Genomic DNA, 24,391 nt, shown 5'->3' on the forward strand with positions numbered 1-24,391 from the left:
GAAAAAAATGAGAAATTTTATTCCGTTTATGTATATCAAAGTATATAAATGCATTCCACTGTCATTTATAACTAATTAATACCAATAAAATTTCATAAAGATTTTTTTAAAGTGGGAGGGGATAATAATGTAGATAAACAGAAAAATAATCATAGTACCCTATAAAGAACTACACAGTATTGTTTAAATGCCTTAGAAAAAGACAGTTCAAAGTGATATTTTCTCATGGCTTCCTGCTTTTTTATAAATCTGATTTTCAAACATGTTAAAATTCATGTTTTCCATAATGACCATATTCAGGTATTTATGATAATAAAGACTATTGTGTACATATAAGACAGTCACAGTGAAAAGATTCAAATGACAACTTTGAGTAGAATAATAAGCTTCTCAATTTAAAGTAAAGTCAATAATAGTTTGAAAAATTTTACTGCAATGAATATAAACCAGCAATTTTATTTGTTAAACATTAGTTGTCTTTGAATAAGTTATTTCCCACAGAAAATCATCTGGTCATAAAAATAGGATCTCAATGAAGAAACCACACATTGCAAGTTAGACAATATGTTTTATTCAGATTTTTCCCACCAACAAAAGTGATTCAATTCAGTTGTTTTCGAAAACTGAACAATTTAAGGAACCTGTCTCGTATTCTCTTGGTCCTTACTCCATAAATAATGGGGTTCACCATGGGTGGGATGAGAAGATAGATATTAGCCACAAATATGTGGACATGTGGAGCCACCTGGTGCCCAAACCTGTGGGTGAGAAAAGAGAAGAAGGCTGGAGTATAGGATACTAAGATGACACAGACATGGGAGACACAGGTGCCCAGGGTCTTGAGTCTGGCATCCTTGGATGGGAGGCGGAAGACAGTGTGGAGGATGAGCACATAAGAACAAATGATCAGTATGAAGTCCACTCCTCCAGTAAGGAAGGCAACAATGAGGCTGTAGGCTCTGCGGATTCGTGTCTCAGCACAGGCAATCTTGATGAGGGCCATGAACTCACAGTAGGTGTGGGAAATTATGTTGGTTCTGCAGTAGGGAAGCCAACGAAGCAGGAAAGGGTGAGGACTGAGAAGTGTTGTACCCCGGAGGACAATAGCTAGACCTATTCCTCCTATTACACTGTGTGTCAGAATAGCTGAGTGTCTTAGTGGATTACAAATGGCTACATAGCGGTCAAAAGCCATGGCCAGGAAGAAGCCAGATTCCATGGTGGAACAAGAGTGAATCAGGAATACTTGAGTGAGACAGGCTTCAAAGGGAATCTCTCCATCATGGAACCAAAAGAGACTGAGAAGTTTGGGGACAGCTGTAGTGCACACAACAAGGTCAGCGGCAGCCAACATGCAGAGGAAGAGGTACATTGGCTCATGGAGGCTGGGATCTGTCTTGATGATAAACAGAAGTGAAGAGTTTCCCAGGAGGGCCAAAAGATAAACCAAACAAAAAGGAATGGAGATCCAGATGTGAGCAGCCTCCAACCCAGGAATGCCAATGAGAACAAAGGTTGATGGATGGACATTAGTCTTATTGTATATTGACATCACAAGGGTTGGACGTTTTAGCTTGCTCTTCATGGTTTAGTTCCTCTAAACAAGGAAAATAATAATTTTTAAAGTTTCCAATCTCCACAAAGAAAGCCAAATTGCAAATAACTTTAGGCCATGTTGTAACTACCATACTTGTGAATTTCTAGATATAAATTATTTCATCATCTTCAGAGTCAGGCATTATTATAAAGTTACTCTGCCTTGAAAAGTATACCACCTAAATAACAATACATGTGATATCTATACTGAGAACTGCAAGAAATATTTAATTCTTCTTAATGAGATAAACTGGATCCTATGAATCTTCCTAACCATTCACAAAGTAGCTTTAGAGTTTTTACCAATATGTTGTTATTGATGTTTTCATTGATACATGAAATTTTCATTTGTTATACAACTGATGTACAAGTGTAAATGAGGTAAAATATTGAAGTACCAAATTTCACAGTTAAATAAATGAAAAAATCTATCATTTCTATTAAAAAATGATTCCAATTGAGAATTAGATAATGTTTAACAGTTTTGCATTTGGAAGGATAAGATATAGTACAATTGTAATGTAAGAGTGAGGGAGGAGATTTAACCAGAGATTTAAAAGTTTTCTTATTGGAAAAAGATGATGCCTTACTATTATGTTTAGGTTTTAGTCATGGTAGTTTAGGGACATGCCAATTAACAGGGTGTGTCTTTGAAACAAGACAATCAGCATATAGGAAATTTGTCATTTGTGGAATGATCACAAGGAGGTTTACTGGCAACCTCATGAGACTTATTAAGAATGATAAAAAGAGTAAGTTGACACAATATTCCAGGAAATTAACAAATCATTGTATTTCATGACTCTCCTCAGTCCACACAATTGGTAATATTGACCTTAGCAGAATATCATCAAAGCAACCTGATTATAACCTGAAGTGAGATTCTATCACTTCCTTCCATTTATGTAATTTATCAAAAAATTTGCTCTTGGGTAAGTTCACTCTCCATACATCTACTCTACCTAAGCTTCAGTTCACATTTTTTCCTTTCCTCTGTTTACTTCTGCATTTTGAGACCCCATCTATAGCCCCATAATACAATTTGCTTATTATATTTGGTCCATTTTTTATGAATACTGTTAGAGCAGCATTTCTAAAGCCATACAGGTACTTTAGTAGTCTTTTACTTTTATAGAAATATGATTGACACAGTTCCAAAAACTCTTTCTTTACTGTTATAGATATTCCTATGGAATAAAAGTGATCATTAAAAGCAAGCCAAAAGCCAGTGTCCAAGAAATCGTTGTTGGAATATGTATTGCAGACTGGGCTTCTATATTCAATTGCTATGATGTAGTAATTTTAGCCTCTGAACTCTTTCTGAGGTTTCACAACCAAATTTTCTTCTTACTCTCACTATTTGAACTTGAGAATATCTAAGGATAGATATTCTCTTTTGCTCATGGATACAACTGGGTATGTGTGTCAAGAGAGCTTTGGAAAGTCTGGGAATGCCATTTCTGATTCTGCATGTACATTGGACAGAAAGAGAATACATGAATCCAGATTATTAGAAAACTATGTTATAATGTAATGTCTGTATTCAAATAAAAATTTAATCATTTAAGATGATTAAAATAATTGTCCTTAATAAAAGTCACAAGATAAAAAAATTGTACTATGGTACACTCAGTACCATAAAAAATTTCAGAAAATGAAAAATTTTTGTACAAACTAACATTGGGCGCATGCAAATAAAATAAATATTTTTGCACTATTTTGGAATAAATATATATTATATCTATATAGATATTAATAATATATATATTATATATATATACCAAACACATGTATAGCACATAATGTAAATACATTCATTCTGACATTTTTATGAACACAGAAAGCAATATAAATGAATATACACACAACTTACAAGAAGTATAAAATGTGAGCTAGATGGAAAAGAGCATAGACAGTGTATGATTTACCTTTATCACATAGTTTGTCTTTTTTAAAACAGCGATGATGTATTCCATTTATTCATTGTTTGCCTGTAGTTTTTAAGATAAGTAAATAATGCAGAGCTGAAATTTTATTAATCTGAAAAAAATACAAAGCAATGTATTATGATAAGATATAGCTTTCTATGTTTGCTAAAAAACTGGCAAATGTTTCTAACCATTGAAATACATGGTTTTATATCTCTTGCCATCAAAAACTGATCACATTCTCCATCAGTGATAGCAATGACCCTGTGTCTTACTTCTACCTGGTATTCTTCACACATAGAAATATTTAATACCTTTGACTAGAAGTGAAGTCTCTATTCACATATCAAGTCTTTTGAGATGATTTTCTTTGATCTCTTGAATAATCATTGACACCCTCCCTGGTGTCCCTATGGTATGTATACTTACCTGTCAATCATCTTTTGTCCTATTGTATTTTATATTTTATCATATCTTTCTCCTTTATTATATTGCAGAATCTTACTAGAAAGAAATGATGTCTTACCATTTATTTGCTATCTGTTCCAAAGAATTAATGAAGAACTAAAAGGGGGAAGATGAGGTGGTAGTTTTGTTTTTCTGGAAAGTATTTCAGTAACTTTAGTATAAACTTAGCCACTATAAATCACTACACACTTGTCAGTATAAATATTGTACAATCTGCACAAATCCTCAAATCCTTTATTGCACTAACAGTTTCTTGATTCTTATGTTATTCAAAGATCAGTTTCCGACAATAGGAAATTCAATCAGCATTTATTTTTTGTTTAGCTCCATCATGGAGAAATTGGTAGGGAATGGAGGAGAAGAAATGTATATACTTTTGAATATTAATAAAACAAATGGTCTGTAATGTTTTTACATCAATCATGTATCCATTATCCATTTCTTTAGAAAAAAAATATAAACCAACATGCATTGAACATCTATTAGATACCATGTTAGTTATACTATTGGCTCAAACCTATTTTATTTTCACGGTAATTTTAGAGTAAGTGATCCTGCTCATGAAATAGATAAGAAAAGTAACTAAGACCTCCAGTTGGTTTCTCAGAGCTATTCTACTATGGATTAATATATAAGGTATTTGAAGCCAAATTGTTACAAAATTTAATGCTTCCATTAAATCTTAAACAATGTGTAGCCCATAGGATTTTGTAAATGTAATATCACATACCACATCGAACTGCTCTTAGCAGAATAAAACATTGCTCAAAAAGTATTGATTTCTATGGTTTGCTCAGAATATCTGTTAGTATATCTCCTCATTCTTTCCTTTATCAATCTTTCCCTAATGTACTCACGTATGCAGAAAAGCCCATGTACATATTTATCTTAAAGACAGTTGCCATGTCCCAACCCATAACAAAATAGAGATGCCATTGCTTGGAAGAAAGATGAGTCTTTTCAGGGTTCCCCAAACCCAAATATATCTGTTGTCTCAAGAAATCTTACATAAACCTCATTTTTAGAGTCCAGCTACTAACGGTGGAATTCTGAAAACTCTCTCACTACTCTTTACCAAGCTTAGGATGCAATGAGAATTACTGTTACTTCACTATGGCTCTGTGTAGATCAGAAAGAGCACCCACCTGGCTTGAGCAAGGCTTCTGTTCTCTCAGGACTTATAAATTTTCTGAATGAGCTTAGTCATAAACAACTTCCAGGTGCCTAAAGTTCCCATGATCAGGGAGGTGGGATGGCTTCCCAGAGGTGTCAGGGAAGAATCTACTGGGAGCTGGACACTTGAGTTCAGAATGCAACTTCTGTATGTTTCAAGTCAACATCTAATTAAAGAAGAATCCAGGAGGAAAATGGGGAGGAGAAAAGGGAAGGAGGGAGTCTTCTCTGTCTCTGGAGGCTTCTTCTCAACAGAATTGCAGTATCTCAGAATTCTTGTTTCTTTTTTTTAATAAAGTTTTTGTTTCTTTGTTTTGTTTTTAGAGCAGTATAGTCATACAATAGTAGTTGGGTTTATTTTGACAAAATCAGATTTTGTATGGATTTTTTTTGTTCCTTTTAGACGTATATGACAGTAGAGTGTATTTTGACATATTGTACATATATGAAGTATACCTTATTCTAATTAGGATCCCCTTCTTGCAGTTGTACAAGATGTGGAGTTTCTCTGGTCATGTGTTCATATATGTACAAAGAAAAGTTATGTCTGAGTCATTCCACTGTCTTTCTTATTTCCATTCCCCCTTCTTTCCCTTTATACCCCTTTCTCTAATACAGAATTGATGTTTCTTAAAAATATCACATGTAGCTATATAAAGGAAAATGTTAACTCAACCTTTGTTTTAAATGGTCTTTATCTTTAATAATAAAGAAAAATATAAAGAAACACCTACATAATTCATGTCATCTGGATCAGAGTTAATTTTATTTTATAACTTTTGTGTTCATGTGACTTTGAATATGTAAATTTTATTATGCCTTAAAAATTTATACCATAATTCAAGATTTAAGTTATTCTTTCCATAATTAATCAAAATAGACACAGAGAATTATTTATTTATATGAAATAATCAAAATGCAATTTTGATGAGAACTGCACTGTAATTAAATATTAATGTGGGAAATTTAATACTTGAAATCATGCCATTATCTAAGAATGCCAAGGTGGAAGCTTCTGTGCCCCAGAGCACCCATAGAGATCCTGTACTCACAGGCCCCACAGTTACTGACAGCACCAAGCACTTAGCATCAATCAGTGAAAGTCCCAGTAGAGGGGCGTGTGCACCCGGAAATTCACAACCACCGACAGTAAGAATTCAGACACAGGGGGCCCAACTGATATCCCACCCCAGTCACAGGGATGGCACCCAGATCAATCAGGGTAGAGGTTTCTACACCACAGAATAGACACAGAGAACCAGATTTCATAGGTCCCATACTTGCAGACAACCACCAAACTCTGTGCCACTTTAAAGAAGCCCATGTGGAGGGGAGCAGGCACACATTGCCTCACAGATGTCAGTGATAGTCCTGTGTCCTATATCTTGTGTTATCACACAGCTGATTGGAAATCCATAACAACAAGGGAAGTAGCTCCTGTGTCTCACCAACTATGGGAGGATCTGCAGCTAGGAGTCCCAGAGTTGGAAATTAACTTACTTCTCATTCAGATATGTGTACTCACAGAGGGCAATTTCTGAGGATCTCAGAGAACTCCATGCATATACAAGGGAAGTAAAACCCCCTACATTTGCCTGGTGAAACATCTATGCATCTATGTTAATGTTTAGCCTTAAGAAATCAATACATCTCACCATATGTGTCTGGCAGATCCTTCTGTATGTGAAGGTTGAAAGTAAATTGTGTTAGTACTGATTACATAATTAATGGTGTTGGTTTTAGGCAAAAGCTGAGCATGATATGAAGGAGGAAACCATTGCAAATTAATAGGAAAGAAAGGCAATAATGATGAAAAATATATCCTGTAGGTTTTTTTTTATTACTGTCCAGCGTAGCACTTCTTTCACATCCTTCTCATTCAGTATCTACTTCTTAAATTTTTTCTTTATTTTGTGATTGTGGGAATCAATTGCAGAAGGGAGTACATATTATTGCATGAGGCTCTTATTTTTCAACACTGCAGAGCTTTTCCAGTGCCCTGCAGACTGATGGGCATACAAATACCAAAGACTTAATGATTCTCAGCAGGCTATTCCTTCCCAATGACACTCAGTACCACCCTTGTTCAGCACATTCATATACAACAGATAGTCCATACATGAGGACATTTTTCAGGTAAAATGTGACCATATGATCATTAAAGAAAAAAGAAAATGACATAGTTTCTTTTAATTGTGTAAAAGGAAAAAATGAAATTACATTTAGTGTTTGCAAATAAGATGTTGGCGGAAATTGTGCATTTTAGCTCAAATAATTATTCAGTGCATGATTATATATGAATACCAAGTAGAAATAAAGAAGGGCATATACAACACAGTGAAATTGGATATCTGTCTTATCTTATGACACTGTCATTCAGTGCACTGATTAGCCAGAAATCTAAATCTCCTTCCCTGTCTGCACAAATTAAACACTATTTACACTTCTCTAATATCATTAAATTCATTTCATTTTCTTCAGTCCTAATGAAATATGAACCCTGATCATTCCTTTGTTAATTACAGCACATTATTTTACAGTGCTTAAAAGCATGAGCTCTCAGCCATACTCTTGGGCTGAAACCCCACTTTATTATTATAGAAGGAACAACATTAGTAGGCAGTACTTATCAGCTGTGTGATGTAGGACAACTACTTTAACATCTACCCCTCTTGTTTTCATCAACAAAATAGAAATAATATGCACAAATGACCCAAAATATGTCAGTAATTTAAACACAATTATTCTGAGATGCTTTATCTTTAAGGCAATGTGTCTTGAAATATTCAAAGATGCTAAGCTATCATTATTTTTATTGTTAGTATACTTGAAACTAGATAAGAGAATAGATTTTAAGTTTCTCAACTTCCAAAAAATGTTAAGTTTAATATAAGTGACATATTAAATAACTTGACATAGACATCATGAAATGTATACCTAGGTCAAAACATTGTGTAGAACACCATAAATATGTACCATTCTTATTTTAAAGGAGTAAGCAATTCTGCCTAAAGTCATATACCTATTTGTATATTCACACATACACAGTCAATTCTCATTGCTCTCAGTTGGTTTGTTCTATTAACTCATTTGAACACCTAATTAGCATATACTCATTACAGAGTTAGGTTCACATAAGCTTCTGGACATATTTCTCTCAAGTGATCAAAATACACCATATAACCTTATTTTATAGGTATTTCTTATTCAAGAAATCTCATTTCATATTCAGTTCTTACCAAAGAATCACACACTCTTGGACTTAATACCAGCAGCATTGGTCATCACTTCTGTTACAAAAATTCTTATGTCAAGAACCTGATGCCATGAACCAATTTCATCAACATTGAAAATATACTCATCCACATATCTCTTTTCTTTTTTTAAACCTAGCAGGCATTTCTTTGGGGCTTTACTAGGGATTGAACTCAGGGCACTCAACCACTAAGCCACATCCCCAGCCCTATTTTGAACTTTATTTAGAGACAGGGTCTCACTGAGTTGCTTAGTGCCTCACTGTTGCTAAAGCTGGCTTTGAACTTGTGATCCTAGCAGACATTTTTAAAAATTCTTCTGCAGTGTCCTGAGAGGCAGAACTTGCCTCTATTGGAAGGTTTTCATTATTCATTTTTTGATGCATTCTTACCTCTTGAATACTGCAGCCAGCTGCACCACCAAGAATACTTGGATATTTTTCAACCTTGGTTAACTTGAATGAAAATAGTTGTGTCTTCTAACCTCAAGACTGTCCTCTACCCTTGGGTTCAATAGCTTAAATATCAAGAGTTAAGAAATGTGCTCTCATCTTCATCCATTAAGAAAGGAAATTTTCAAGACAATAAATTTAAAGGTCTAATTGTTTTTTATTAATGATCCAATAACGGGACATCTTCCCATCTCAAAACAAAAGGATTTCTGTTGGGAAGGGTTCAACAGTGGGGTTTGTACAACAGATTGAGTAGGAGCAAGAAAATAAAATAAGGGGCTGGGGGTGTGGCTCAAGCGGTAGCGCGCTCGCCTGGCATGATTGCAGCTGGGTTCGATCCTCAGCACCACATACCAACAAAGATGTTGTGTCCGCCGAGAACTAAAAAATAAATATTAAAAATTCTCTCTCTCTCTCTCTCTCTCTCCTCTCTCACTCTATCTTTAAAAAAAAATTTAAAAAAAGAAAGAAAATAAAATAAGTTGATTAAGATCAACTTTCCTTGTAAAGGTCAAACTAAGGGGAATTCTTTGTGGTGCAGGTCAGGTCAACTAGTCCCTTTCTTATTGATTGCTATGAATGCCCTTTTTTGGGGAGAAACTGACTGACCTGTTGGGGATTTCTAATTATAATTTCATTTGATTCCATGACACTTGCACAAGTGACTCCTGGCTATTTTGTTCGGAGATACTGGTGCCTAGTGTAGAAACTCAGTCCAAAGCAATGACTTCCAACAAATTTTATATAACCCATGTTTTCCACATCTTTATTACTCATGATAGATATTACTTTAAAACTCTCCAGAATGGCAGCTATTATGAATGCAAACAATAATAAGTGTTGGCAAGGATATGGGAGAAAAGGTACACTCATATATTGCTGGTGGGACTGCAAATAGGTGCAGCCAATATGGAAAGCAGTATGGAGAATCCTTGGAAAACTGGGAATGGAACCACCATTTGACCCAGCTATCCCACTCTGCAGTCTATACTCAAAGGACTTAAAAACATCATACTACAGGGACACAGCCACATCAAAGTTTATAGCAACACAATTCATAATAGCTAAACTGTGGAGCCAACCTAGATGCCCTTCAGTAGAAGAATGGATAAAGAAAATATGGTATATATACACAATGGAATATCACTCAACAATAAAAGAGAATAAAATCATGTCATTTGCAGGTAAATGGATGGAGTTGGAGAATATAATGCTAGGTGAAGTTAGCTAATAGCATAAAACCAAATGCTGAATGTTTGATAAAGGAGGCTGATTCATAGTGGGATAAGGAGGGGGAGCATGAGAGGATTAGATGAACTCTAGATATGGCAAAAGGATGGAAGGGGAAGAGAGGGCCTGCATGGGTGTAAGAAAGACAGTGGAATAAGATGGACATCTTTACCCTAGTACATTTATGAAGACATGAATGATGTGAATATATTTTGTATACAACCAGAGATATGGAAAATTGTGCTCTCTATGTGTAATATGAATTGCAATGCATTCTGCTGTCATATAACAAATTAGAATAAAATTTTTTTAAAAAATTAAAAATGATCACAATACAACCCTTGGATAATGTTATAAAAATTGTTATTTAAATATTCAAAAGTATGTGAATACAAAGATTGTATGAATTATTTTAATAAATTCTTTATATTTTTCTATTAAAAATAAAAAGACATTTAAACAAAAGTTTGAGCCAGACTTTTCTTTATATATATATATATATATATATATATATATATATATATATATATATATATGTAATTTTAAGAACCAACAATTCTGAATCTATGCAATCCTCCTGGCAAGATTCCAGAGACAAATGGGGAAGACTCACTCTCTCCCCCTTCCTAGATTCTCTAGTTATTAGATGTTGACTTGAAACATAAAAGCTGCATTCAGAACTCAGATCTGCAACTCTCAATGGGGTTTTCTCTGACACCTTGGGGAAGCCTTTCACTTCCTGGCCCTTGGGAGCCTTAGGCACCTGGAAACTATCTATGACTGAGCTCATTCAGAAAAAACTGTATGTCCTGGGAGAACATAAGATTTGCTCAAATCACGTGGGAGGTCTTTTGATCCACAAAGATCCCTAGTGAGGTAAGGCAGGGCACAGTGCTCTTCATTGCAGTCTGAGCTAGTTGGACAATAGTCAGGTAGTTGGAAAGCAGCCAGCTCTGAAAAGCAGATATATGTAAGATTTCTAGGAATAGAAAATACCATTGATTTGGGGGTACCCTGAATAGACTGCCTCTATCATACAGTCAATGGTGTCTGTTATAGGTTGAGACTGGGCTGCAACTTTCTTTAAGAATAAATTTGTACATGGGTTTTTCTATACTTTAGTATACTAGAGAAAGACTGATGTGGGAAATGATGGGAAGGGGATATATAAGAGAATGTGCTGAGCAAACCTTAAAAATCCATACATTTTCTTCAAAATTCATTCTTCTGAAAGCAGTGAACAATGCTTTATATCATTTACATTTACAAAACCTTCTGGGGTACATATATTTGAGGGTTTAATGAAAGCATTAAAACTTCATAATTACTTGGATTTAAATGTCAGAGCCACTAATTGATAGTAGAACAGCTATGGGAAACCAACTGGATAATTTTAGCTACTTTTCTTATCTATGCCATAAGTAGGATTATCTTCTTGAAGACAAAATGGGGAACAGCCAACAGTACAAATAACATAATATCTAATAGATGCTCAATGCATATTGGTTTATATTATTTTGTTTTCTTAAAGACATGGGTAAGGGATGCAGGATGGATAAAAAACATTATAGACAATTTGTTTTATTAATCTCCAAAATCATAAGTAAGTTTCTTCTCCTTCATTCCCTACTAATTTCTCCAAGATGGAGTCAGCAAAAAATAAGTGCTAAATGAATTTTATATTGTTGGAGAGGATCCCGGATATATCTCAGATTTAACATTAGTATCAGAAAACTATTAGCACATACAGTGTTTGAGGATTTTTGCAGACTATATAATATTTATACCAAAAATTGTATAGTGATCATAGAATGATTACCTTAAATTCATTCTAAAATTATTTTTTACAATGATAAAATGTTTTATTATTTTCCCCTTTATTATTTATTAACTCATTGGAATAAAAAAAAGTATGGAAAAACATCATTTGTATTCAGCAAGAATATATAATATAAAAAGGAGATAGACATGAAGAGATATAAAATACAATATGAGAAAAAATAATTGACAGGTAAGTACACCTACTATAGGGACATCAAGGAGGGTTTCCATGATCATCCAAAGTATCTAGGAAAATAATCCAGAGGAATTTGATATGTGAATAGAATCTTCATTTCTAGTAAATAATTATTATATGTTTTTATGTTTGAAAGTACCAGGCAGAACAAAGACACAAGGTTACTAATACAATTAGTCAGAAAGTGACCAGTTTGCTATGGAGAGAAGTGGAGGAATGTGTTTCAATGTTTATTTAAATTTAGTAATATTTTACAAAAGCATGAGAGGCCACATCTTGTCCTAATGCTTTGGTTTGCATTTTTTAATTTATCCAATTGTATTTCTGCATTATTTATTTTGTTATCTTAAACACCAGGGGTAATCATGAATACATGCTGACAATTAAGAAAAGCCTAATCATGATAAAGGTTGATTATATGTTGTCTATGATTTTTCTACCTATCACACATTTTAGACTTTTCCTATGTTGTGTGTGTATTCATTTAGATTTCTTTTTGTGTCTAAAAATTTGTGTTTAATTGTAATTATATTATCCATAAATATATATTTATATGTATATTCTGATAATTAAACAGACCAAATTAATTTTTACTTTTATTTAGTATCCTTCATATCAGTTCAGATAAATATACCTTTTTATTTTCAGTTATACTTAGTGCACCATAACATAAAGGTAGCACAAATTTTTAACTTAACTGCTACTTTTATGAAGGATGTTGGCTCTTAGTCATTTTGAATGATTAAATTATAGTTTGATAAAAGTAAGAGCATTTTAATAACTAAGAGTTAAAATTCTTTGTCCCAAAAAAATAGTAAACAAACATGAGGGAAGAGATTTTGTTGCTGTTGTTATAAATGTTCCAAAATCATTCCAGTTTTCAATTATTCCTGTAATTCTTTGATGAAAAAACTAAAAGTAAAAGAATAAATTTACTCTGAAAAATACTATTTGATCATAATTATTGTATCATTACAAAATTCCAGTAATCTGATTTACTTATATTCTTGTTCTCTCTAATATAGCCCTGGATAAGTAACGGCATCCCCAGAACTTCCAAAGCTCCGTGGACACTGTTTCCATGGGTGAAAGAGACTCTGACACTCAAATAGTGAGAGTAAGCCAAAACTTTCTTTGTGAAACTTCAAAAACAGTAGCTAAAATTATCAAATCATTGCAATTCAATACATCCCAGTGTGCTGTACATATTCCAACACTGACTTCCTTGGACAATGACTTAAAAGAGTTGCTTTTCATGATCATCAGTACTCCATAATTATAAATATCTATAATAGCAATTAAAGAGTGTCTGGAACAGCACTGATCATATTTCTTGAAAATAAAAGTTAAAAAAAAGACAATCTACTAAGGGGCCTACATGATTCAAAAAAAAATGTAGTTCTAAAAGTCATTTCTCAGAAATGGAACTAGTGCAATAAGCAAATTGCAGTATGGAGCTGAAATGTTGTCACGAAATGCAGAAGTGTGTGGAGAAGGGAAAATTGTGAACTGAAGCTTAGGTGGATGCTTAGGTACATGCTTAAGTTTAGTAGGTGCTTAGGTGCAGAGTGCACTTACCCAAGAGCAAGATTTTTAACTAATTACATAAATTAAGGAAGTGATAGAAACTCATGTCAAGAGTAACCAACAACTGTGTGGCCTGAGGAGAGTCATTAATGTACAATGATTTGTTTATTTCCTGAAAAACTGTGTCAGCCTTCTCCTGTTAACATCCTGATGAGTCTCATGCAGTTGTGAGTAAACCTCCCTGGTGATCATTCTACAAATGACACATCTGCTCAGTGTTGGTTGTCCTGTCTCAAAGCCATACACTGTTGCTTGGAATGTATGTAAACTACCATTTTACCACCACCCCCGCCCTCCCCCCAAAAATAAATTCTTTATTTGCAACTTTCCTCCTGTCTCACTATTATAACTACACTCTCTCTTACTCCTAAAAATGTAAGACTCTTAAACATTCTTTAATTCTCAATTGGTATCATGGAACATGATAATTTAATTCTCCTGGATCATGGTAAAATTCTAATATATGTATTTTTCTATAGTTTTTGGTACATAAAGATTTTTTCCGTGTTTAGCATTTGTATATCAGTACTTATAAATTCCCAATTTCATATATCAAATTCCAAATTCATATATCAGTGAAAATATCAACATTTATGTATTTGTAAAAATGATTAAAGTTAATCTGGGAAAGGTAAAAAAGATTCCCATGATTTGGTACATGTCAATAAGAACAAGTGGTTCTTCCATCCTCATCCTCAGTGTAGACAGCACCTTCAGGCACTATTTTCATCCTTTCCTGTTACTTTCTTTTCAAGGCAGATTGACTGTAATTGAACCTGACTCTACAGGTAATAGAACAATTTCTATCTCAATATTCACAGGTATGGTAATTACTCCATGACCCACATTGCTTTACAATTTGCTTTCTTTGACAGTCTGTAAAATTTATAAATTATTGAGAAATATATAAATTGTTATTTTTTCAGTTTAGAGAAAACATCCATGAGAAGAACTGGAATGTCTGATCCTTGTGATGTCAGCATACAATAAAACCAATATCCATCCATCGACCTTCGTTCTCATTGGCATTCCTGGGTTGGAGGCTGCTCACATCTGGATCTCCATTCCTTTTTGTTTGGTTTACCCTTTGACCCTCCTGGGAAACTCTTCACTTCTGTTCATCATCAAGACAGATCCCAGCCTCCATAAGCCAATGTACCTCTTCCTCTGCATGTTGGCTGCCGCTGACCTTGTTGTGTGCACTACAGCTGTCCCCAAACTTCTCAGCCTCTTTTGGTTCCATGATGGAGAGATTCCCTTTGAAGCCTGTCTCACTCAAGTATTCCTGATTCACTCTTGCTCCACCATGGAGTCTGGCTTCTTCCTGGCCATGGCTTTTGACCGCTATGTAGCCATTTGTAATCCATTAAGACACTCAGCTATTCTGAGACACAGTGTAATAGGAGGAATAGGTCTAGCTATTGTCCTCTGGGGTACAACACTTCTCAGTCCTCACCCTTTCCTGCTTCGTTGGCTTCCCTACTGCAGAACCAACATAATTTCCCACACCTACTGTGAGTTCATGGCCCTCATCAAGATTGCCTGTGCTGAGACACGAATCCGCAGAGCCTACAGCCTCATTGTTGCCTTCCTTACTGGAGGAGTGGACTTCATACTGATCATTTGTTCTTATGTGCTCATCCTCCACACTGTCTTCCGCCTCCCATCCAAGGATGCCAGACTCAAGACCCTGGGCACCTGTGTCTCCCATGTGTGTGTCATCTTGGTGTTCTATACCCCAGCCTTCTTCTCTTTTCTCACCCACAGATTTGGGCACCAAGTAGCTCCTCATGTCCACATATTTGTGGCTAACATCTATCTTCTTGTCCCACCCATGGTGAACCCCATTATTTATGGAGTAAGGACTAAGAGAATACGAGACAGATTTCTTAAAATGTTCAGTTTTTGAAAGCCTCTGTATTGAAGAATTTTAATTTTGATTAATATCTGAATAAAACACTGTTAGCTGGGTGCGGTGGTGCATGCCTATAAACCCAGTGACTTGGGAGGTGAGACAGGAGGATTGTGAGCACAAAGTCATGCTCAGCAAAATAAGACACTAAGCAGCTCAGTGAGACCCTGTCTCTAAATAAAATACAAAATAGGCTGGGGATGTGGCTCAGTGTTTGTGTGTCACCGAGTTCCATCCCTGGTACCCCAAAACAAAACAAAAACAAAAACAAAACGCTGTGTTATCTGTCTTAGAATGTGTGGTTATTCCTTAAGCTGCTCTTTTCATTATCAGATGACTAAGGATTTTCTGTAGGAAATGATTTATCCAAAGACAATGTGTTTTGTCACAGATGTGTCAATTATGGAAGCATACCAGTAATGTTCTTAAGTAAATCGTGGCCTTAATCTAAAATGAGAATCACATCATTCTTCTCAATAATAATTATTTTAATATAATAACTTTGGCTGACATGCAGTGTATATGATATTATGAATTAACATTAATACTTATTTACTCTAATTATAGAAATCATTGTCTGAACATATTTAGGGATTAAGTTCAGAAAAATTAAAAACAGGAGTCTGCCAGAATATATCATTGTCTTTTTCTCAATGTTTTTAAATTTTAATTTAATTTTGTTTTATTTTTTGAAGATATGGTCTCCCTATGATGCCTAGCCTGGTCTGCAATCCTCCCCAGTAATTGACGCTGCTGGTATATATCACCATTCTTAGCTCGTGAACCATTCTGACAATCCTCTTAGTACTTACTAGGATGTTATGTTTAGATTTCTGCTTATTCCTATGTTATTCTTCTCTAACTATTTTTAGAGATCTTACTTAGTCATCAATTTTGTTCTATATTTGAAGACCAATTGCAATTGACCCATTTATGTTTCATATGTCCAGGAAAATATGCTAAATTCTTCAGTGATAATAAAATTTCAGTGTCTCTCTCTGAAATTTTAAATTTTGAGATGATCATATTTATTTTTCTGCAATGTAAATTATTTAATAGGAGCATATATGGAATGATATTTGACTATTTTAATTATATGACTCTGAATATTTTATATTCTCATGGTTTTCCTGGATACCTAAACTTTTTGAAATCTATTCAGCATTCTGGGGAGTGATATATCAAAAATTACTAAAACAAAGAAAGTATTTTGATATGTTGTCTGCTATTCTCTTTAGGATTTTTGCAGGTCATTTTTACTTCAAGTTCCTCTTTAGCTAATGTGCATGAAAGTTGTAGCAAACATTGTGCTGAGACAGGTGTATTCCAAGTACAACTCTTTATCAAACTGTTCTTTTCTCAAAAACAAAACTAAACAAAAAAATTGTGTGGGAAATATCAGAAACGAGAGAGAGAGAGAGAGAGAGAGAGAGAGAGAGAGAGAGAGAGAGAGAGAGAGATAGGAAGGATTAGAACTAAATCAACATCACACAGGACAGTAGGTCATTGTTAGACCTTTGTGACATACTGCCATATTTACACACTTCTTTTTCTTCACCTTTTAACTAACCTCCTTTCTTCAGTATGTAATTTGATATTCAACATATACTGTTACTAAATAAAGATGATCTTTTCTTTTATCAGTTCCTCTAAAGATTTCATTATTTCACCCTCCTTCTTGAACTATGCTTTTGTAGCTTCCCAATTTGTTTTTCCAGTTATAATATTCTGTTAATCTATTAAATTCACTACCCTACTCCTCTTTAAATGTTATTACTGTAAAATATCTATTGGCCAAATTGTCATTAATTAATAGATAACTATTCTTTCTCACTGATTTCTATTAAGTCTTGTGCATTTCTTTGTTTTCTGTTGTTTCACATGGATAAATCTCACAGGCATTATGTTAAGTGATGAAACTCAGACACATAAAAACCACATGCTACATGAATGTGTTCAAATGGAACTAAAGAAAAGACAAAACTGCAGTGGGAATAGTGTCCTGTCACTCATGCTTTAAGGTTCTCCATGCAATTTTTATAAGCAGACTAAAATAAATAAATACTGTCATTACAAAAACATGCATAAACCTAAAGGATATTATGTTAATTAATCAAGGCACAGAAAGACTATAGTGCTTGTTCTCATATAACAAATCTGGAGAAGCATAGATCATAGAAACAGGAAAATAGGATAACAAGAGACTAGAGACCTGGGGCCAAGCCTACATGATGAAATAAATGCAATATTTAAGTGGGAGGAATGAACTGAAGAAATCCTGTGTACCCCATGAGGAGGATCGTTAGCCACAATATATTGATACTAGAATATAGTTAAGGGAACTGATCAGAAGTGTTTCAACTTCCAAAAGTAATAAGTACAATGCAATTTACATATTAAATAGCTTGAATTGGCTATTCTAAAATGTATACACAGGTCAACACATCATATTGTACCCTGTAACTATGCACAATTTTTCTTAGAAATTAAAAGTATGAGCAATTCTGCCCATAGACATATACCTACTTGTATATTTACAATTTCAAAGTCGATTCTCATTGCTTATAGTAATTATGCTCTATAAAATCACTTGAATCCTTCATTAGCAAATATATGGAACTATTCATTACAGTTTTCGATTCATATGAGCCTCCGATCATAGTATTTTCGCTAGTGATCAAAGTATAACTTTATATTAGGTGTATGTTTTATGAAGAATATCTCATTTAGTATATTATTCTTACAAACAAATCACACAATCTGATTTTTTGCCAGGCACTCAAGGGAGCACTTGTATTCTATACGAACTTAGCTAACATTCTGGTATGATCCACCAATCTTCTCGTTATTGAAAACTTGCTCTTCCACAAAAGTGGAAGAATTAGCCTGTGAAAAAATTAGCAGTCATTTTATAAATCCTTCTGCTGTGTTCTTATAGGCAGAAGCTGCCTCTGTTAGAACGTTGTCATTTTTCATGCCTTATGACCTCTTCAAACCTGCAGTCACATACATCAGCCAAAATAATAATAATAATAATAATTAGCCACATTACAACCCTGGTTAACTTGAATATAAATGACTTTGTCTTCCGACCTCACAACAAAGCGGTACTCTACACCGATTTTTAGTGGTTGATATCTCAAGAATACACAAATGTGCCATATTATTCATCCAATAGGAATGCAAATTTCAACAAATTTAGTTTAAATATAATTGACTTTCATTAGTGATCCAATAATTGGGCATCATCCTGTCTCAAAACAGAAGGAACTCTGTTGGGCAGAATGGAACTGTTGGGTTTGTAGAGCAGATTGAGCAGGAACAAGAATACGGAATAAGACAAAGAACTGAGTTGGTTAAGATCATTTTACTTTCCTTGTAAGGGTCCAAAGAAAGGGACTTCTTTATGCTGATGGGTCAGGTCAACTGGTCCTTTTCTTATTGGTTGCTATGAATGTCTAATTTGTGGGAGAAACTGACCTGCTTGAAGATTTCCTATTAGCATTTCACTTAATTATACTACACTTAGCACAAGTGACACCTTGCTATTTTTTCTGGGAGACTCTTGCCTTGTGCAAGGCCTCAGTCTGAAACAATGACCTCCAGCAAATTTTATGTAACATAGCTTTCCCATATCTCTATCACACATGATAAATGTTGCTTTAATATGTCCCAGATAGGCCTCATATACAAGTAAGTGAACTCCTCCTTTCTTTTCTGGGATAACAAATTGGATTACCTTTGAAATTATATTCTAAAGAACTGTAACCCATTTCAGGATGAAAATTATCTAACAAACTTATTTTCTCCATAAGGCACATGAGAAATTTCTGGCACCTAGGACCAATGCATAGAACTTCAGCACTGTACTTGCAGCCTACTTTAAAGATTAAAATTCTTAAAAAAATAGGAAAAAGATATTGAATGTATGATTATGACAGATAGCATAAATGACATTCATTCATATTATGAGCTAAACTAAATCTCAAATCCTTGGTCATCCTCAGCTTGGACCATCCATGTCTGGAATTGAAAGTATGACAGATATTTGCATGTTGAAAATGACTTTGGCCATCAACATTTACTTAGAATTTCAAATGCATTTAAGGACTAGACAAATTTTTAATTCTCAGTCTCAATATATATCTGTAATTTATATTAAATACATGCTTAAGATGTACATGAAGAATAAAAAGAATCAATATAAAATGACAAAAATCTCAAGTTTTACAATTAACAAAATTGGGGTCAAATTTTCCATATTAATGTTTAGGTAAAATTTAATTCTCATCATTTTGTTATTTAAAATGATTAAATTATTTTACATGAGATTTATTCTGATTGTTTATGAAATCAATATGTTTAATATCACAACACAGAACTTGGAGTATGATATAAAAGTTATGAAATCTAATGTGATACAAATATTCAAAATTACATAAACAGAAAGCTATGATATAAAATTATCCCTGATTGCCAGATTGCATAGACTATATTAGTATTTTTTTATACCTTCCTACTAAAAATAAAGACTTTTTATTTTTTTTTTTATTTTTTTTTTTATTGGTCGTTCATAACATTACATAGTTCTTAATACATCATATTACACGGTTTGATTCAAGTGGATTATGAACTCCCGCTTTTACCCCGTATACAAATTGCTGTATCACATCAGTTACCCTTCCATTGATTGACATATTGCCTTTCTAGTGTCTGATGTATTCTGCTGTCTGTCCTATTGTCTACTATCCCCCCTCCCCTCCTCTCCCCTCCCCTCCCCTTTTCTCTCTCTACCCCTTCTACTGTAAATCATGTCTTCCATTTGTATTCTCTTGACTTACCCCTCCTTACCTCTTATATGACATTTTGTATAACCCTGAGGATCGCCTTCCATTTCCATGCAATTTCCCTTCTCACTCCCTTTCCCTCCCACCTCTCATCCCTGTTTACTGTAAATATCCTTCTCAAGCTCTTCGTCCCTACCCTGTCCTTGTTTACACCCCTTATATCAAAGGAGTCATTTGGTATTTGTTTTTTAAAGATTGACTAGCTTCACTTAGCATAATCTGCTCTAATGCCATCCATTTCCCTCCAAATTCTATAATTTTGTCATTTTTTAATGCAGAGTAATACTCCATAGTGTATAAATGCCACATTTTTTTTATCCATTCATCTATTGAAGGGCATCTAGGCTGGTTCCACAGTCTTGCTATCGTGAATTGAGCTGCTATGAACATCGATGTAGCAGTGTCCCTGTAGCATGCTCTTGTTAGGGCTTTAGGGAATAGACCGAGAAGGGGAATAGCTGGGTCAAATGGTGGTTCCATTCCCAGCTTTCCGAGAAATCTCCATACTGCTTTCCAAATTGGCTGCACCAATTTGCAGTCCCACCAGCAATGAACAAGAGTGCCCTTTTCCCCGCATCCTCTCCAGCACTTACTGTTGCTTGACTTCCTAATGGCTGCCAGTCTTACTGGAGTGAGATGGTATCTTAGGGTAGTTTTGATTTGCATTTCTCTGACTGCTAGCGATGGTGAGCATTTTTTCATGTACTTGTTGATTGATTGTATGTCCTCCTCTGAGAAGTGTCTGTTCAGGTCCTTGGCCCATTTATTGATTGGGTTATTTGTTATCTTATTGTCTAATTTTTTGAGTTCTTTGTATATTCTGGTTATTAGGGCTCTATCTGAAGTGTGTGGAGTAAAGATTTGTTCCCAGGATGTAGGCTCCCTATTTATCTCTCTTATTGTTTCTTTTGCTGAGAAAAAACTTTTTAGTTTGAGTAAGTCCCATTTGTTGATTCTACTTGTTAACTCTAGCGCTATGGGTGTCCTATTGAGGAATTTGGAGCCCGATCCCACAGCGTGTAGATCATAACCAACTTTTTCTTCTATCAGATGCCGTGTCTCTGATTTAATATCAAGCTCCTTGATCCATTTTGAGTTAACTTTTGTGCACGGCGAGAGATAGGGATTCAGATTCATTTTGGTGCAAATGGATTTCCAGTTTTCCCAGCACCATTTGTTGAAGATGCTATCCTTCCTCCATTGCATGCTTTTAGCCCCTTTATCAAAAATAAGATAGTTGTAGTTTTGTGGATTGGTTACTGTGTCCTCTATTCTGTACCATTGGTCCACCCGCCTGTTTTGGTACCAGTACCATGCTGTTTTTGTTACTATTGCTCTGTAGTATAGTTTGAAGTCTGGTATCGCTATACCTCCTGATTCACACTTCCTGCTTAGTATTGTTTTTGCTATTCTGGGTCTTTTATTATTCCATATGAATTTCATGATTCTTTTATCTATTTCTACAAGATATGCTGTTGGGATTTTGATTGGCATTGCATTGAACTTATAGAGAACTTTTGGTAATATCGCCATTTTGATGATGTTAGTTCTGCCTATCCATGAGCAGGGTATGTTTTTCCATCTTCTAAGGTCTTCTTCTATGTCTTTCTTTAGGGTTCTGTAATTTTCATTGTATAAATCTTTCACCTCTTTTGTTAGGTTGATTCCCAAGTATTTTATTTTTTGGGGGGATATTGTGAATGGAGTAGTTGTCCTCATTTCCGTTTCAGAGGATTTGTCGCTCATATACAGGAATGCCTTTGATTTATGCGTGTTGATCTTATATCCTGCCACTTTGCTGAATTCATTTATTAGCTCTAATAGCTTCTTTGTAGACCCTTTTGGGTCTGCTAGGTATAGAATCATATCATCTGCAAATAGTGATAATTTAAGTTCTTCTTTTCCTATTTTTATGCCTTTAATTTCTTTTGACTGTCTAATTGCTCTGGCCAGTGTTTCGAGGACTATGTTGAACAGAAGTGGTGAGAGAGGGCATCCCTGTCTTGTACCAGATCTTAGAGGGAATGCCTTCAATTTTTCTCCGTTCAGAATGATGCTGGCCTGTGGCTTATCATAGATTGCTTTTACAATGTTGAGGTATGATCTTGTTATCCCTAATTTTTCTAGCGTTTTGAACATAAAGGGATGCTGTACTTTGTCGAATGCTTTTTCTGCATCTATTGAGATGATCATATGGTTCTTATTTTTAAGTCTATTGATGTGGTGAATAACATTTATTGATTTCCGTATATTAAACCAGCCTTGCATCCCAGGGATGAATCCTACTTGATCATGATGTATAATTTTTTTGATATGTATTTGAATCCGATTCGCCAGAATTTTATTGAGGATTTTTGCGTCAAGGTTCATTAGAGATATTGGTCTGTAGTTTTCCTTCTTTGATGTGTCTTTGTCTGGTTTCGGAATCAGGGTGATGTTGGCCTCGTAGAATGAATTTGGAAGTTCTCCCTCTTTTTCTATTTCCTGAAATAGCTTGAAAAGTATTGGTGTTAGTTCCTCTTTAAAGGTTTTGTAAAACTCTGCTGTATACCCATCCGGTCCTGGGCTTTTCTTAGTTGGTAGTCTTTTGATGGTTTCTTCTATTTCCTCTATTGTTATTGGTCTGTTTAGGTTGTCTATATCCTCCTGGCTCAATCTGGGCAGATCATAGGACTCAAGGAATTTATCTATGCCTTCACTATCTTCTATTTTATTGGAGTATAAGGATTCAAAGTAATTTCTGATTATCTTCTGTATTTCTGAAGTGTCTGTTGTGATATTGCCTTTTTCATCCCGTATGCTAGTAATTTGGGTTCTCTCTCTTCTTCTCTTCGTTAGCATGGCTAAGGGTCTGTCAATTTTATTTATTTTTTCAAAGAACCAGCTTTTAGTTTTGTCAATTTTTTCAATTGTTTCTTTTGTTTCAATTTCATTAATTTCAGCTCTGATTTTAATTATTTCTTGCCTTCTACTTCTTTTGCTGTTGTTTTGCTCTTCTTTTTCTAGGATTTTGAGATGAAGTATGAGATCATTTATTTGTTGGTTTTTTCTTTTTTTGAGGAATGAACTCCAAGCAATGAATTTTCCTCTTAGAACTGCTTTCAATGTGTCCCATAGATTCCGATATGTTGTGTCTGTGTTTTCATTTAACTCTAGGAATTTTTTAATTTCCTCCTTGATGTCTTCTAAAACCCATTGATCACTCAGCAACCTATTGTTCATTCTCCAGGTGATGCTTGCTTTTTCCTTTCTTCTTTTATCATTGATTTTCAGTTTCATTCCATTATGATCAGATAAGATGCATGGTATTATCTCTACCCCTTTGTATTGTCTAAGAGTTGCCCTGTGACATAGTATATGGTCTATTTTTGAGAAGGTTCCATGTGCTGCTGAGAAAAAAGTGTAGCTACTTGATGTTGGGTGGTATAGTCTATATATGTCAATTAAGTCTAGGTTGTTAATTGTGTTATTGAGTTCTATAGTTTCCTTATTTAACTTTTGTTTGGAAGATCTGTCTAGTGGTGAGAGAGGTGTGTTGAAGTCTCCCATGATTATTGTATGTTGGTCTATTAGACTCTTGAACTTGAGAAGAGTTTGCTTGATGAATACAGCTGCACCATTATTTGGGGCATATATATTTATGATTGTTATGTCTTGTTGGTGTATGGTTCCCTTGAGCAGTATGAAGTGTCCTTCTATATCCCTTTTGATTAGCTTTGGCTTGAAATCTATTTTATTAGATATGAGTATGGACACTCCTGCTTGTTTCCGCGGTCCATATGAGTGATATGATTTTTCCCAACCTTTCACCTTCAGTCTATGTATATCTTTTCCTATCAAATGCGTCTCCTGTAGACAGCATATTGTTGGGTCTTGTTTTTTGATCCATTCTACTAGCCTGTGTCTCTTAATTGGTGAGTTTAAGCC

The 24,391-nt window shown here is 34.6% G+C and overlaps 2 protein-coding genes across 2 annotated transcripts; one reads left to right on the forward strand and one right to left on the reverse strand.

Annotated features, from left to right (window-relative positions):
- Window positions 1–601: 601 nt before the first annotated feature.
- On the reverse strand, window positions 602–1,585 carry LOC113191265 (olfactory receptor 52D1-like). Its single transcript, XM_026400938.2, has one exon. It carries the CDS (start codon window positions 1,583–1,585, stop codon window positions 602–604), a length of 984 nt encoding a protein of 327 aa, XP_026256723.1.
- A 10,731-nt stretch (window positions 1,586–12,316) lies between these two features.
- Window positions 12,317–22,853, forward strand: LOC144254282 (olfactory receptor 52D1-like). The gene is made up of 3 exons (XM_077797290.1): window positions 12,317–12,326; window positions 14,656–15,601; window positions 22,802–22,853. The coding sequence occupies exons 1-3, from the start codon at window positions 12,317–12,319 to the stop codon at window positions 22,851–22,853; spliced, it is 1,008 nt and encodes a 335-aa protein (XP_077653416.1).
- Window positions 22,854–24,391: the final 1,538 nt, after the last annotated feature.

Source organism: Urocitellus parryii, chromosome 4 (genome assembly GCF_045843805.1).
Source record: "Urocitellus parryii isolate mUroPar1 chromosome 4, mUroPar1.hap1, whole genome shotgun sequence".
NCBI lineage: Eukaryota > Metazoa > Chordata > Mammalia > Rodentia > Sciuridae > Urocitellus > Urocitellus parryii.

What these genes read in the sequence shown, in the direction of transcription:
- LOC113191265 (XM_026400938.2), bottom strand. Translation starts at nt 1,585, where the DNA reads ATGAAGAGCAAGCTAAAACGTCCAACCCTTGTGATGTCAATATACAAT.
- LOC144254282 (XM_077797290.1), top strand. An exon ending in CGAGACAGATTTCTTAAAAT is followed by an intron (nt 15,602 to 22,801) that starts GTTCAGTTTTTG and finishes CCGATTCGCCAG; the next exon opens with AATTTTATTGAGGATTTTTG.